The 12,383-nt window shown below is 42.2% G+C and overlaps 1 protein-coding gene across 1 annotated transcript in view; it reads right to left on the minus strand.

Annotated features, from left to right (window-relative positions):
- Positions 1 to 12,383, minus strand: part of LOC128652486 (uncharacterized) — an 868,114-nt gene that overhangs the window by 777,615 nt on the left and 78,116 nt on the right. The window contains exons 13-14 of the mRNA XM_053705422.1: positions 4,182 to 4,285; positions 318 to 396 (exon numbers count right to left, since the gene is read on the minus strand). Coding sequence (XP_053561397.1) covers positions 318 to 396; positions 4,182 to 4,285 — 183 coding nt within the window. The remainder of the gene's footprint in view (positions 1 to 317; positions 397 to 4,181; positions 4,286 to 12,383) is intronic.

Here is a 12,383-nt window from a genome sequence, read left to right on the forward strand (position 1 = left end):
GAAGCAGGCAAAACATAATGATGGATAAAAAGTCGTGAGATGAGAACATTTTGGCCTTAGAAACTAATATGATTATCATGGTATATGGAAAATATAGAAAAGCTGTGTTTTAGATCCCTCCACAAGTGTTTTAGCTGAGAAGCCAGAGAAGCTTTCATTATATGCGAGAGTGAGGTCACACCTGAATTTTGTAAAGTGACGGAATGGGAAAACATAAAATACCCTTACCTATATATCTTAAAAAATACCAAGCATAATGTGTCATTTTTAAATAAAAAGATCAATCCAAATACAGCTAATTACTCTTTTGTACTTACAAGCAAAGGCATCTTCACAGCATCATTCAGGTCTTTATTTATAGCAGAAAGCCAACAATTCATCACATTACTTTCAAACCTTGTATTCAGGGGGAAAAAGGTACATTAAAAAATGTAAAACTGTTGTTAAAAAAAGATGTTGAGAAAATTGTCTCAAGTATATGGGGCTTGTTCACAAATCCTGACATTTTGTATATGTGTAACACAATCAGTAAATTCTACAATATATATACGTTGTATCATTCTAATGCATTCCTTATATCAGTATAAAAGTAACATATTTTATACAATACCTGCTTAGCATGAAAATTGCTCACATGGAAGAACATCATGAAATCATGATATATTGCGATAGAGTATGTGAACGGAGGACACAAGGTTGCTATGCATGTAAATGTACTGAGACAAAGGAACAGACAAATTTCACGTTGGAAATCAACAAATTATATAGTAATTACTGGAAAAAAAAACACTTGATACAGTTAAGTACAACAAAATTCTTCATACAAATCAACAACTTTAATTATTAAAATTATTAATTAAATAAGAATACAAGAGTACAAAATGAAATGTCTGAAATCACGATTTTACATGATGTAAAAAATAAGGGAGAAAAATGTTCTAGGAGAAGAAAGTTTGGGTAAATAATGGAGATCCCTGGAAATAAGAGAGGGTTGGAAATCCTAGGTGTGTCAGTTTAGAATTGTAAGCAGGTATGTTCTGTATTACACAATAGTTTTAATGAAATTACAATTAAATGTATCATTTTCATATTTTTTAAAAATAAAAAAGATGCAGTGTTAGACTTAGAATAATTAAAAGAAAACAAGTTCATATTAATTTTTTAAACAACACAATACTAATGTTTTAACTTAGCAAGAGTTCATAAATCAATATTTGGTGGAATAACCCTTATTTTCAACCACAGCTTAAATGCGTCTTGGCATGCTCTTCACCATTCATCTTCCTCTTGATCACATTCCAGAGGTTTTCAATAGGGTTCAGGTCTGGAAATAGGGCTGCCCATAACAACATATTGATTGACCTGGCTGTGTGGCATGGAGCCTGCTGGAAAAATCAATCCTCAGAGCTGGGAAACATTGTCAGAGCAGAAGGAAGCAAGTTTTCTTCCAGTATGACCTTGTATATGGCTTGATTCATGCATTCTTCATAAAGATACAGCTGTCTGATTCCAGCCTTGCTGAAGCCTCCCATATCATCACCGATCCTCCACCAAATTTTACAGAGGGTGTGAGAAACTGTAACTTGTAGACTTCTCCAGGTCTCCATCTAACCATTAGATGACCAGGTGTTGGGCAAAGCTTAAAATTTGACTCATCAGAAAAGATGACCTGGAATCAGGCAGATTTATCTTTGTGAAGGATGCATGAGGATATGCTGGAAGAAAACATGCTTCCTTCTGATCTGGCAAAGTTCCCAACCCTGTTGATTGTTTTTTCCCGCCGGAAAATTATTATTATTATCAGTTATTTGTAGAGCACGAACAGATTCTGCAGCGCTATAAACAAAGGAGGAGTACAACAAAACAATTATAGGGATCAAATGGGTAGAGGGCCCTGCCAAGAGTTGTACTGTTGTAGTCAGCTCTTAAGAAGGTGATCTACAAACAGCTGGACTCTTAGGCTTACATGCTAAGGGGGTTCAGGGGATATCAATGGAGGAGTGGAACTGGTATAAAGTAAGGTTAGCATAGGTTGTATGCATCCCTGAACAGTAGAGTCTTTAGTGAGCGCTTGAAGCTTTCAAAACTAGGGGAGAGTCTTGTGGGGCGAGGCAGAGAGATCCACAAGATGGGAGCCAGTCTGGAGAAGTTCTGTAAATGGGAGTGCAATGAGGTAACCAAAGAGGAGGAGATTAGGAGGTCATGAGCAGAATGAAGGGGACGGGAGGGAGAGTATCTGGAGACAAGGTCTGAGATATAGGGGGAGCAGTGCAGTTGAGGGCTTTGTATGTCAGAGTGAGAATTTTGTATTTGATCCTAGAATCAAGAGGAAGCCAGTGAAGGGATTGGAAAAGAGGAGCAGCAGATGAAGAGCGATGTGTAAGGAAGATGAGTCTGGCAGAGGCATTCATTATGGATTGTAAAGGAGCTAGGAGGCAGGTGGGGAGACCAGAGTGGACAGAGTTGTAGTAATCGAGGCGGGAAACAATGAGAGAGTGGATTCAAATCTTAGTTGTGTCTTGTGTAAGGAAGTGTTTAATTTTAGAGATATTTTTAAGGTGGAAGCGGCAGGCTTTAGCCAAGGACTGAATGTGAGGAGTGAAAGAAAGATCTGATTTAAATGTGACCCCGAGACATCGGGCATGCGGAGTAGGGGTAATGATGGAGTTGTCGACAGTTATAGAGAGATTGGGGGTGGAGATTTTTGAGGAAGGGGGGAAAATGAGGAGCTCAGTTTTGGAGAGATTTAGCTTGAGGTAGTGAGAGGACATCCAGGAAGAGATGTGAGAAAGACAGTTAGTGACATGGGTTAGCAAGGAAGGAGATAGGTCTGGTACAGAGAAGTAGATTCAGATGTCGTCGGCATACAAATGATATTGGAAACCATGGGACTTTATTAGGGAACCTAGTGATGAAGTGTAGATTGAGAAGAGAAGGGAACCGAGGACAGAGCCTTGCTGTACTCCGACAGAAAGTGGTGACGGGGCAGAGGAGGCCTCAGAGAAGGCTACACTAAAGGTACGGTTTGACAGGTAGGAAGAGAGCCACAAAAGGGCTGTGTAACAGATGCCGAAGGATTGGAGGGTTTGGAGCAAAAGAGGGTGGTCAACAAAGTTGCGCTGCTAGCCTAAACCTGCCTGCCTATCTGTGCTCACTACTCACTACTCACTACTGTGCTGTTTCTCTTAACGAAAACCGGGAAATCGTGAGGGGGATCGTTGGCACCTGACCGCATGACTGTCTGACACTGTCTCTAAAGTGAAGGAGCCACGTATGATGCCCACCAGACCGATACGGTTACGTTACACTAAGTGCACACTGAAGAGGTAGGAGGGGAGGGCAGGCAGGGGTCTGGGAGTGGGCAGAGTGCAGAGGTGATTGGCCATAAGAAGCGGTAGGCACACGGCCCGGGGCTGTGCACTGACAGACTTGGAACAGAGTCAGAGAGCAGAATTTTCATAGTTTGCACGCCTAAATCTTTTCTTTAGTGATTGATTTTTAGAGTGCATTGTTTATCTTTCATTTGATGCTCTGCTGAGCCAGGGAGCAGCTCTAGGCATGAGCTTTATAATTAATGCAGTGCAGTTTACATATTTTGTATGTGTGTGTGTCTGAGATTTTCGGTGTGTGTCTGAGTGTTTGTGTTCGTGTGTGTGTGTGTCTGAGTGTTTTTGTGTGTGTGCCTGAGTGTTTTGTGTGTGTGTGTCTGAGTTTTTGTGTGTGTATGTCGGAGTGTTTTTGTATTTGTGCCTGAGTGTTTTTGTGTGTGCGCCTGGGTGTTTTTGTGTGTGTGCCTGAGTGTTTTGTGTGTGTGTCTGAGATTTTGTGTGTGTGTCTGAGTGTTTTTATATTTGTGCCTGAGTGTTTTTGTGTGTGCGCCTGAGTGTTTTTGTGTGTGTGTTTTTGTGTGTGTGTCTGAGTGTGTTTCCAAGTGTTTGTGTGTGCATCTGAGTGTGTTTTAAGTGTGTCTGAGTGTGTGTGTGTCTAAGTATTTCTATATGTGTGCCTATGTTTTTGTGTTTGTGTGTGTCTGCTTTCTGTCCATTGGAGAAGTTTGACTTTTCTATGAAATCCTCTTCTTGCAGTTGGGGGGGGTGACACCAACCCTAGTGACGCCACTGAACAAGTTAATTGACATGTTTCTTCTATGAGAGATGCTAAAAGCATTTTGTGTTAGATACCTTTCCAGTTCTTCTGTTGTTTCTGTGTGCAGGTGTCTAAGTTTCCAGCCCATGTCCCCTTCGAGTGAGAGAGGAGATACTTGTCTCAGTTTCCCCATGGGGTCCTTATATAGACAGGAAGAAGAAAAAAAACAGAACATTAATAAACAGTTTGTATTATAGCAATCATTACAAGTAACAAATACCAAACATTAGAGCAGGGAGAGGAATCTTGGGCTAAGAGGTTACATACAAACATTAACATGATGTCACCCTAAAGGGGAGGAATGAGAAGTGTTAAAGGGATGAAAAGCACAAAGGGGGGCTGATTAAAGAAGAATGACGAAGAAGAAAATCAAAATGGAATGAAGAAAGAATGATGCATTTGGAAAGAAGAAATGGCTTTATAAATTAACAAGAAAGAGAGAAGTGTAAAAACATAAATTATGCTTACCAGATCATTTCCTTTCCTTCTGTATGGGAAGAGTCCACAGCTGCATTCCTTACTTGTGGGAAATACTGAACCTGGCCACCAGGAGGAGGCAAAGACACCATAGCCAAAGTCTTAAATTACCTCCCCTACTTCCTCATAACCCCAGTCATTCTGCCAAGGGAACAAGGAACAGTAGGACAAATATCAGGGTGAAAAGGTACCAGAACAATAAATTTAAATTTAGGGCCGCCCATCGGAGAACACAGGCGGGAGCTGTGGACTCTTCCCATACAAAAGGAAAGGAAATTATCTGGTAAGCATAATTTATGTTTCCTTCTTAATATGGGAAGATCCCACAGCTGCATTCCTTACTTGTGCGAAACATATACCCAAGCTCTAGAGTACACAGAATGCTAACGGAAGGGAAAAAAAAAGAGAGGCAGACCCTAATCTGAGGGCACCACAGCCTGCAAAACCTTTCTCCCAAAGGCTGCTTCAGCAGAAGCAAAAACATCAAACTTGTAAAATTTGGAAAAAGTATGTAAGGAGGCCTTACAAATGTGATCCATAGAGGCCTCATTTTGGAAGGGCCAAGAGGAAACCACTGCTCTCGTAGAATGAGCCATAATCCTTAGAGGAGGCTTATGTCCCGCTTCTCTATGCTAAACGGAAGACACGCCTCAGCTAAAAAGATAAGGAAGTCGAAGAGGCCCTCTGACCCCTACGCTTCCCGGAAAAGAGAACAAACAGAGAAAGAAGTTTGTCTAAATTCCTTTGTGGCCTGAAGATAGACCTTCAAAGCCAGAATTACATTGTAAACGTTCCTTTCGACGAAGGAGGATTAGGACAGGAACCACAATCTCTTGATTGATGTTGCAAATTGACACAACCTTAGGAAGAAAACCTAACTTGGTTCGTACAACAGCCTTATCAGCATGGAAAGCCAGATAAGGAGGGACGCATTGCAAGGCAGCAATCACAGATAATCTGCGCGCAGAAGCAATAGCCAGTAAAAAAGGAACTTCCCAAGACAACAATTTAATGTCTACTTCATGCATAGGCTCCAATGGAGCTTGTTGCAAAACTTTAAGAACAAGATTTAAACTCCAAGGAGGAGCATTAGATCTAAACACAGGTCTGATCCTAGCAGAGCCTTAACAAAAGACTGCACATCTGGAAGCTCAGCAAACCTCTTGTGCAGTAACAAAGACAGGTCATCCTGGAGAACAGAATTTGTAGGTCCTCCACACCTTATGATAGATGCGACGAGCAACCAGCTTACAAGCTTGAATGAGAGTAAAAATAACTCTCTCAGAAAACCTTCTCTTGGCTAGGACTAAGCGTTTAATCTCCATGCAGTCAGCCTCAGAGAATCTAGATACTGATGAACAAAAATACATTGGTCAGCAGATCCCTGCAACAAGGTAATCTCCACGGAGGAGATGATGACATCACCACTAGATCCGCGAACCATATCCTTCGCGGCCAAGACGGAGCAATCAGTATCACTGATGCCTGCTTGATTTGAGCCACTACACTAGGAAGTAGTGGAAACGGCCAGAAAAGATAAATTGAATTGAACCTCCAAGGCACTGCTAATGCATCTGTTAGCTCCGCCTGAGGATCCCTGTAACTCGACCCATATCTGGGTAGCTTGCTATTGAGACGTCATAAGATCCTCCTCTTGCAAATCTCCGCAAACACTCGGGATGGAGAGACCATTCCCCCGGAAGAAAAGATTGTCTGCTGATGAAATCTGCTTCCCAGCTGTCCACATCCGGAATGTGGATCGCTGACAGCGAACAAATGTGGGTCTCCGCCCACTCCAGAATCCGAGATACTTCCCTCATAGCTAGGGAGCTTCTCGTTCCCCCCTGATGGTTGATGTAAGCCACTGAGGTTATATTGTCTGATTGGAATCAGATAAACTGGAATGAACCCAGCAGAGGCTAAGCATTCAGAGCATTGTAAACTGCCCTAAGATCCAAAATGAGATCGGGAGGGAGCTTTTCTCCTGAGTCCATAGACCCTGTGCCTTCCTGGAGCCCCATCCTGACAGACTCGCAACCGTAGTCACAATCACCCAGGCTGGACTTAAGACAGACGTCCCTCGGGACAAGTGATCCGGACAAAACCACCAAGAGAGCGATCCTCTCGATTGGTTGTCCAGAGAAATCTGTTGAGACGGATCCGAATGATCACCATTCCACTGCTTTAGCATGCGCAGTTGCAGCAGTCTGAGGTGAAATCTGGCAAAGGCAAATTATGTCCATGCTGGACACCCTGTGACCCATCACCTCCATAGCCACAGATGGCCTAAGGAGGTCTGGAGGGCAAGACATGTTGAAGCTAGCTTGAAACATCTCTGGTCTGTTAGAAATATTCTCATGTCTATGGAATCTATTGTAGTACCCATGAAATCTACCCTGGTACTTGATACAAGAGAACTCTCTCTAGAATTATCTTCCATCCATGGGATCGAAGAAGACAGAGGAGAGATTCTGAATGGTCCACTCTTCGAAAAATTTCTAGGAGCGGTAGCAAGACCAAATGGTAGTGCAATAAACTGGAAGTGCTGGTCCAGGGACGCAAACTTTAGTGGTCCTTGAGGATTGGTACATGAAGGGAGCATCCTTCAGATCTATCATGGTCATGATATGCCCTTCTCGAACAAGGGGAAGAATGGACCCTATTGTCTCCATCTTGAACGAGGGGACATTTAAAAACTTGATTAAGCACTTTAGGTCCAGAATCGGACAGAAAGTTCCCTCCTTCTTTGGGGCCCCAAAAAAGGTTTGAATAGTATCCCAAACCTCTCACAGCGATAGGCACTGGGACAAAAACTCCTAAGAGGACAGATCCCATACGCATGGTCAGGAAGACAGGAGAGAGAGGAGGAATCCGCCCTTGGGTGGCTTAAAACCTATCTTGTAACCCTGAGCTATGACCTCCAGGACCCATGGATCCTGCACATCCCTGAACCAAGCGACTGAAAAGAGTGACAGTCTGCCCCCTACACGATTCAGAAGAGGACCGGGGACTGCCCCTTCATGCCGACTTACACTCAGCGGGCTTCTTGCTCTGCTTGGATTTATTCCAGGATTGAGCCGGTTTTCAAGAGCTCTTGGTTTGCTCCAGCCTAGCGGAGGACTGCTGACATGGGCTTTATCAGAATGAAAAGAACGAAAATTGTCCCTTAGACTAGTTCATATTCTCTTGCGGTAGGAGGGCACCCTCGCCCCCTGTGACCGTGGAGATAATTGAGTCCAGGCCTGGACCAAACAAAATCATTCCCTTAAAGGGGAGGGAAAGAAGTCTAGACTTAGAAGTCATAACTGCAGACCATGACTTCAGCCAGAGCCCGACGGGCCTGAACAGAAAAAGCTAAAGCCTTAGCAGTCAGGCGAATATTCTGCCAAATAGCATCACAGAAAAAAGAATTAGCAACCCTCAAGGCCTTAAATCTTTCCTGAGTAACATCGAGGGGACCCTCCACCCAGATCATATCCTATAAGGAGTTACACCAGAAGGTACCTTCTCCAGCAACCACAGCAATATCTTTCTTAACAGAGTCTCAATCGTTTATCCATGGGCTTTTCAAACGAAGAGATATCCTCAAGTGGGATAGTAGTACATTTAGGAAGGGTTAAGATAGCGCCATCCCCTTTAGGGACGCAAACCTCACAACTCCATTGAGAGTCCAGGACCGGGAACAATTTCTTAAAGGGAGAAGAGGGGAAAAAGGAATCCAATCCTGTCCCATTCATTTTTAATAATGTTTGCCATCTAACAGGAGCAGGGAAGGTAAAGGTACCACATTGTCCTCAAATTCTATCCAATTTAGGAATCAAAGGTTCGTCAGGCAATTTGGCCTTTGGAACCTCTGAATTCGCCAAAAACTTTCTTTAGAAGAAAGCACAAATTCCTAAAACTAAAGTCTGGTTCCTCCGCAGCCGGAGGTTTAGAGGCAGCAGATTCCGATCCAGAATGTTCATACTCTGAAGCTCAGAAAGAACTTCATCCTCGGATAACCCTATCAGTTAAATCCAATACATTATCTAATGTACTCTGGGAAAGAGTGCAATATGTAACCTTTCGCTTGCGCTTAGCAGGGCGAGGTAAAGCGTTAAAGACCACAGGCACCACCGTCTGAACTGCACAGTAACGTCTGGTGAACAAAAGGCCCCCTCCAAATGGAGGATCAGTAATGCTATGGGAAACTGCATGTGTAGAGGGATAAGAATGTAGGGTACGCACCTCACTAGACGACAACTCCTCAGAGGTGGACGGCTCAGTGGTATCAAACATGTTTGATATTATCATATTATCAAGGCATATGGAACATAAATGAGAGGGTGGATCTAAGGCCTCCTTACAATATAAACAGGAATTACTCTTTAGGAATAGAGGTAGTACCCTCTAAAGTAACAGAATCCTCCATTGCTAGTGCAATAACCGGAGAACTAAAGAAATAAAACAATCTTATTTTATTTTAAAAAAACAGCACCTTTATACCCCAAAGGCTGGGGCACTCACCACCTCCTATGACCCAGACAGTACAGAGATTTATGACTCCTCCATGATACACACCCGGTCAGGAAAGAGGGAATGAATCACATGGTGCACAATGCAGGATCGCCCCTGCTATGAGAAAAAGCACGCCAAACTTGTAAGCTGCACAGCTCTCAAAGTGTAAGTGAAACCTGTATATTCCATAACAGCCTATGAGCCCATAACATCTCACACATAAAAGAAGCATAAAATCAAATAAACATATAAGATTATTCCCCACTGTTCAATAATCCCCCTCAGGAGATATTAACCCTTAATTTAATACAGATAAAAGGAGTCACACTGTGACCCTGCCTTCTTGCGTTATCATACATGTATAAAAATGAAACGATCTAACCAGAATCTATGCCGTGCAACAGTAACACGGTCCTTCAAGTTTGACAGATAGTAGCATTGCTTCTGACATGGACTTGAGTGAAGAAAGCAGGCAGTGAAACTAGTCAACGCTGATTGCTTATGGAGCTGTTAATATGAGTCGGGATGGTTTCGCAGAAAGACTCTCCCTGCATCTTCAGACTCTAACTTTCATCCATGCTCTCACTGAGAGGCTTACAGGACTACTTAAAACTCCAGTCCCACCTCGAAGAGTACTACCCTCCATAAGAGACCAGTCCGAAACACTTCTCTGTCAACCTCCTATGACGAAAGGCAAGGAATGACTGGGGTTATGAGGAAGTGGGGGAGGTATTTAAGCCTATGGCCTCTATTTATCAAGCTGTCTACTTACCTACATTTGCCGGCACCAATACGCTCGCCTAAGCTCACCTAACATCGCCGCCGCGGACATGAATACATTTGCCAGATTTATCAGGAAAGCTGTCAAAACCGCCGCTCCCGGACCCCGCCGCACTATAATAAATATATTAACCCCTAAACCGCAGCTCCCGGACCCCGCCGCCACCTACATTATACCTATTAACCCCTAATCTGCCGCCCCCTATACCGCTGCCACCTACATAAAGTTATTAACCTCTATCCTGCTGATCCCAGACCCTGCCGCAACTAAATAAATTGTTTAACCCCTAAACCGCCACTCCCGGAGCCCACCGCCACCTACATTATACCTATTAACCCCTAATCTGCCGCCCCCTATACCGCCGCCACCTACATAAAGTTATTAACCCCTATCCTGCCGATCCCGGACCCCACCGCAACTAAATAAATTGTTTAACCCCTAAACCGCTACTCCCGGAGTCCACCGCCACCTACATTATACATATTAACCCCTATCCTGCCCCCTCTACACCGCCGCCACTATAATAAAGTAATTAACCCCTAAACCTAAGTCTAACCCTAACACCCCCTAACTTAAATATAATTAAAATAAATCTAAATAAAATTACTATTATTAACTAAATTATTCCTATTTAAAACTAAATACTTACCTGTAAAATAAACCCTACCTAATTGTTACATTGTAGCTATTTTAGGATTTATTTTTATTTTACAGGCAACTTTGTATTTATTTTAACTAGGTACAATAGTTATTAAATAGTTATTAACTATTTAATAACTACCTGGCTAAAATAAATACAAATTACCTGTAAAATAAAACCTAACCTTAGTTACAATTACACCTAAAACGACACTACAATTAATTTAATTACATAAATTAACTATAATTAAATAAAACTAATTACAAATAAATAAAAATAACTAAAGTACCAAAAAAACACTAAATTACAGAAAATAAAAAAATTACAAGAATTTTAAACTAATTACACCTAATCTAAGCCCCCTAATAAAATAAAAAAGCCCATCCAAAATAATAAAATTCCCTACCCTATACTAACTTACAAATAGCCCTTAAAAGGGCCTTTTGTGGGGCATTGCCCCAAAGTAATCAGCTCTTTTACCTGTAAAAAAATAAATACAACCCCCCCAACATTAAAACCCACCACCCACACACCCAACCCTACTCTAAAACCCACCAAATCCCCCCTTAAAAAAACCTAACACTAAGCCCCTGAAGATCACCCTACCTTAAGCCGTCTTCACCCAGCCGGGCACAAGTGGACCTCCAGACCGGCAGATGTCTTCATCCTATCCGGGCAGAAGAGGACATCCAGACCGGCAGAAGTCTTCATCCAGGCGGCATCTTCTATTTTCATACATAGCAGAGCGGGTCCATCTTCAATCCATCCGACGCAGAGCATCCTCTTCCATCGACGTCCTAACACTGAATGAAGGTTCCTTTAAATGACGTCATCCAGGATGGCATCCCTTGAATTCCGATTGGCTGATAGGATTCTATCAGCAAATCTGAATTAAGGTAGGAAAAATCCTATTGGCTGATGCAATCAGCCAATAGGATTGAGCTCGCATTCTATTGGTGTTCCAATCAGCCAATAGAATGCAAGCTCAATCCTATTGGCTTATTGCATCAGCCAATAGGATTTTTCCTACCTTAATTCCGACTGGCTGATAGAATCCTATCAGCCAATCGGAATTCATGGGACGCCATCTTGGATGACATCATTTAAAGTAACCTTCATTCAGTGTTAGGACGTCGATGGAAGAGGATGCTCCACGTTGGATGGATTGAAGATGGACCCGCTCCACTCCGGATGGAAGAAGATAGAAGATGCCGCCTGGATGAAGACTTCTGCCGGTCTGGATGTCCTCTTCTGTCTGGATAGGATGAAGACTTCTGCCGGTCTGGAGGTCCACTTGTGCCCGGCTGGGTTAAGACGGCTTAAGGTAGGGTGATCTTCAGGGGGTTAGTGTTAGGTTTTTTTAAGGGGGGATTGGGTGGGTTTTAGAGTAGGGTTGGGTGTGTGGGTGGTGGGTTTTAATGTTGGGGGGGGTTGTATTTCTTTTTTAACAGGTAAAAGAGCTGATTACTTTGGGGCAATGCCCCGCAAATGGCCCTTTTAAGGGCTATTTGTAATTTAGTATATGGTAGGGAATTTTTTATTATTTTGGGGGGCATTTTTATTTTATTAGGGGGCTTAGATTAGGTGTAATTAGTTTAAAATTCTTGTAATTTTTTTATTTTCTGTGATTTAGTGTTTGTTTTTTTTGTACTTTAGTTAATTTTATTTAATTGTAATTAGTTTTATTTAATTGTAGTTAATTTATGTAATTATTTTAATGATAGTGTAGTGTTAGGTGTAATTGTAACTTAGGTTAGGTTTTATTTTACAGGTAATTTTGTATTTATTTTAGCTAGATAGTTATTAAATAGTTAATAACTATTTAATAAATATTGTACCTAG

The sequence above is a fragment of the Bombina bombina genome, chromosome 3, assembly GCF_027579735.1.
Source record: "Bombina bombina isolate aBomBom1 chromosome 3, aBomBom1.pri, whole genome shotgun sequence".
Taxonomy (NCBI): domain Eukaryota; kingdom Metazoa; phylum Chordata; class Amphibia; order Anura; family Bombinatoridae; genus Bombina; species Bombina bombina.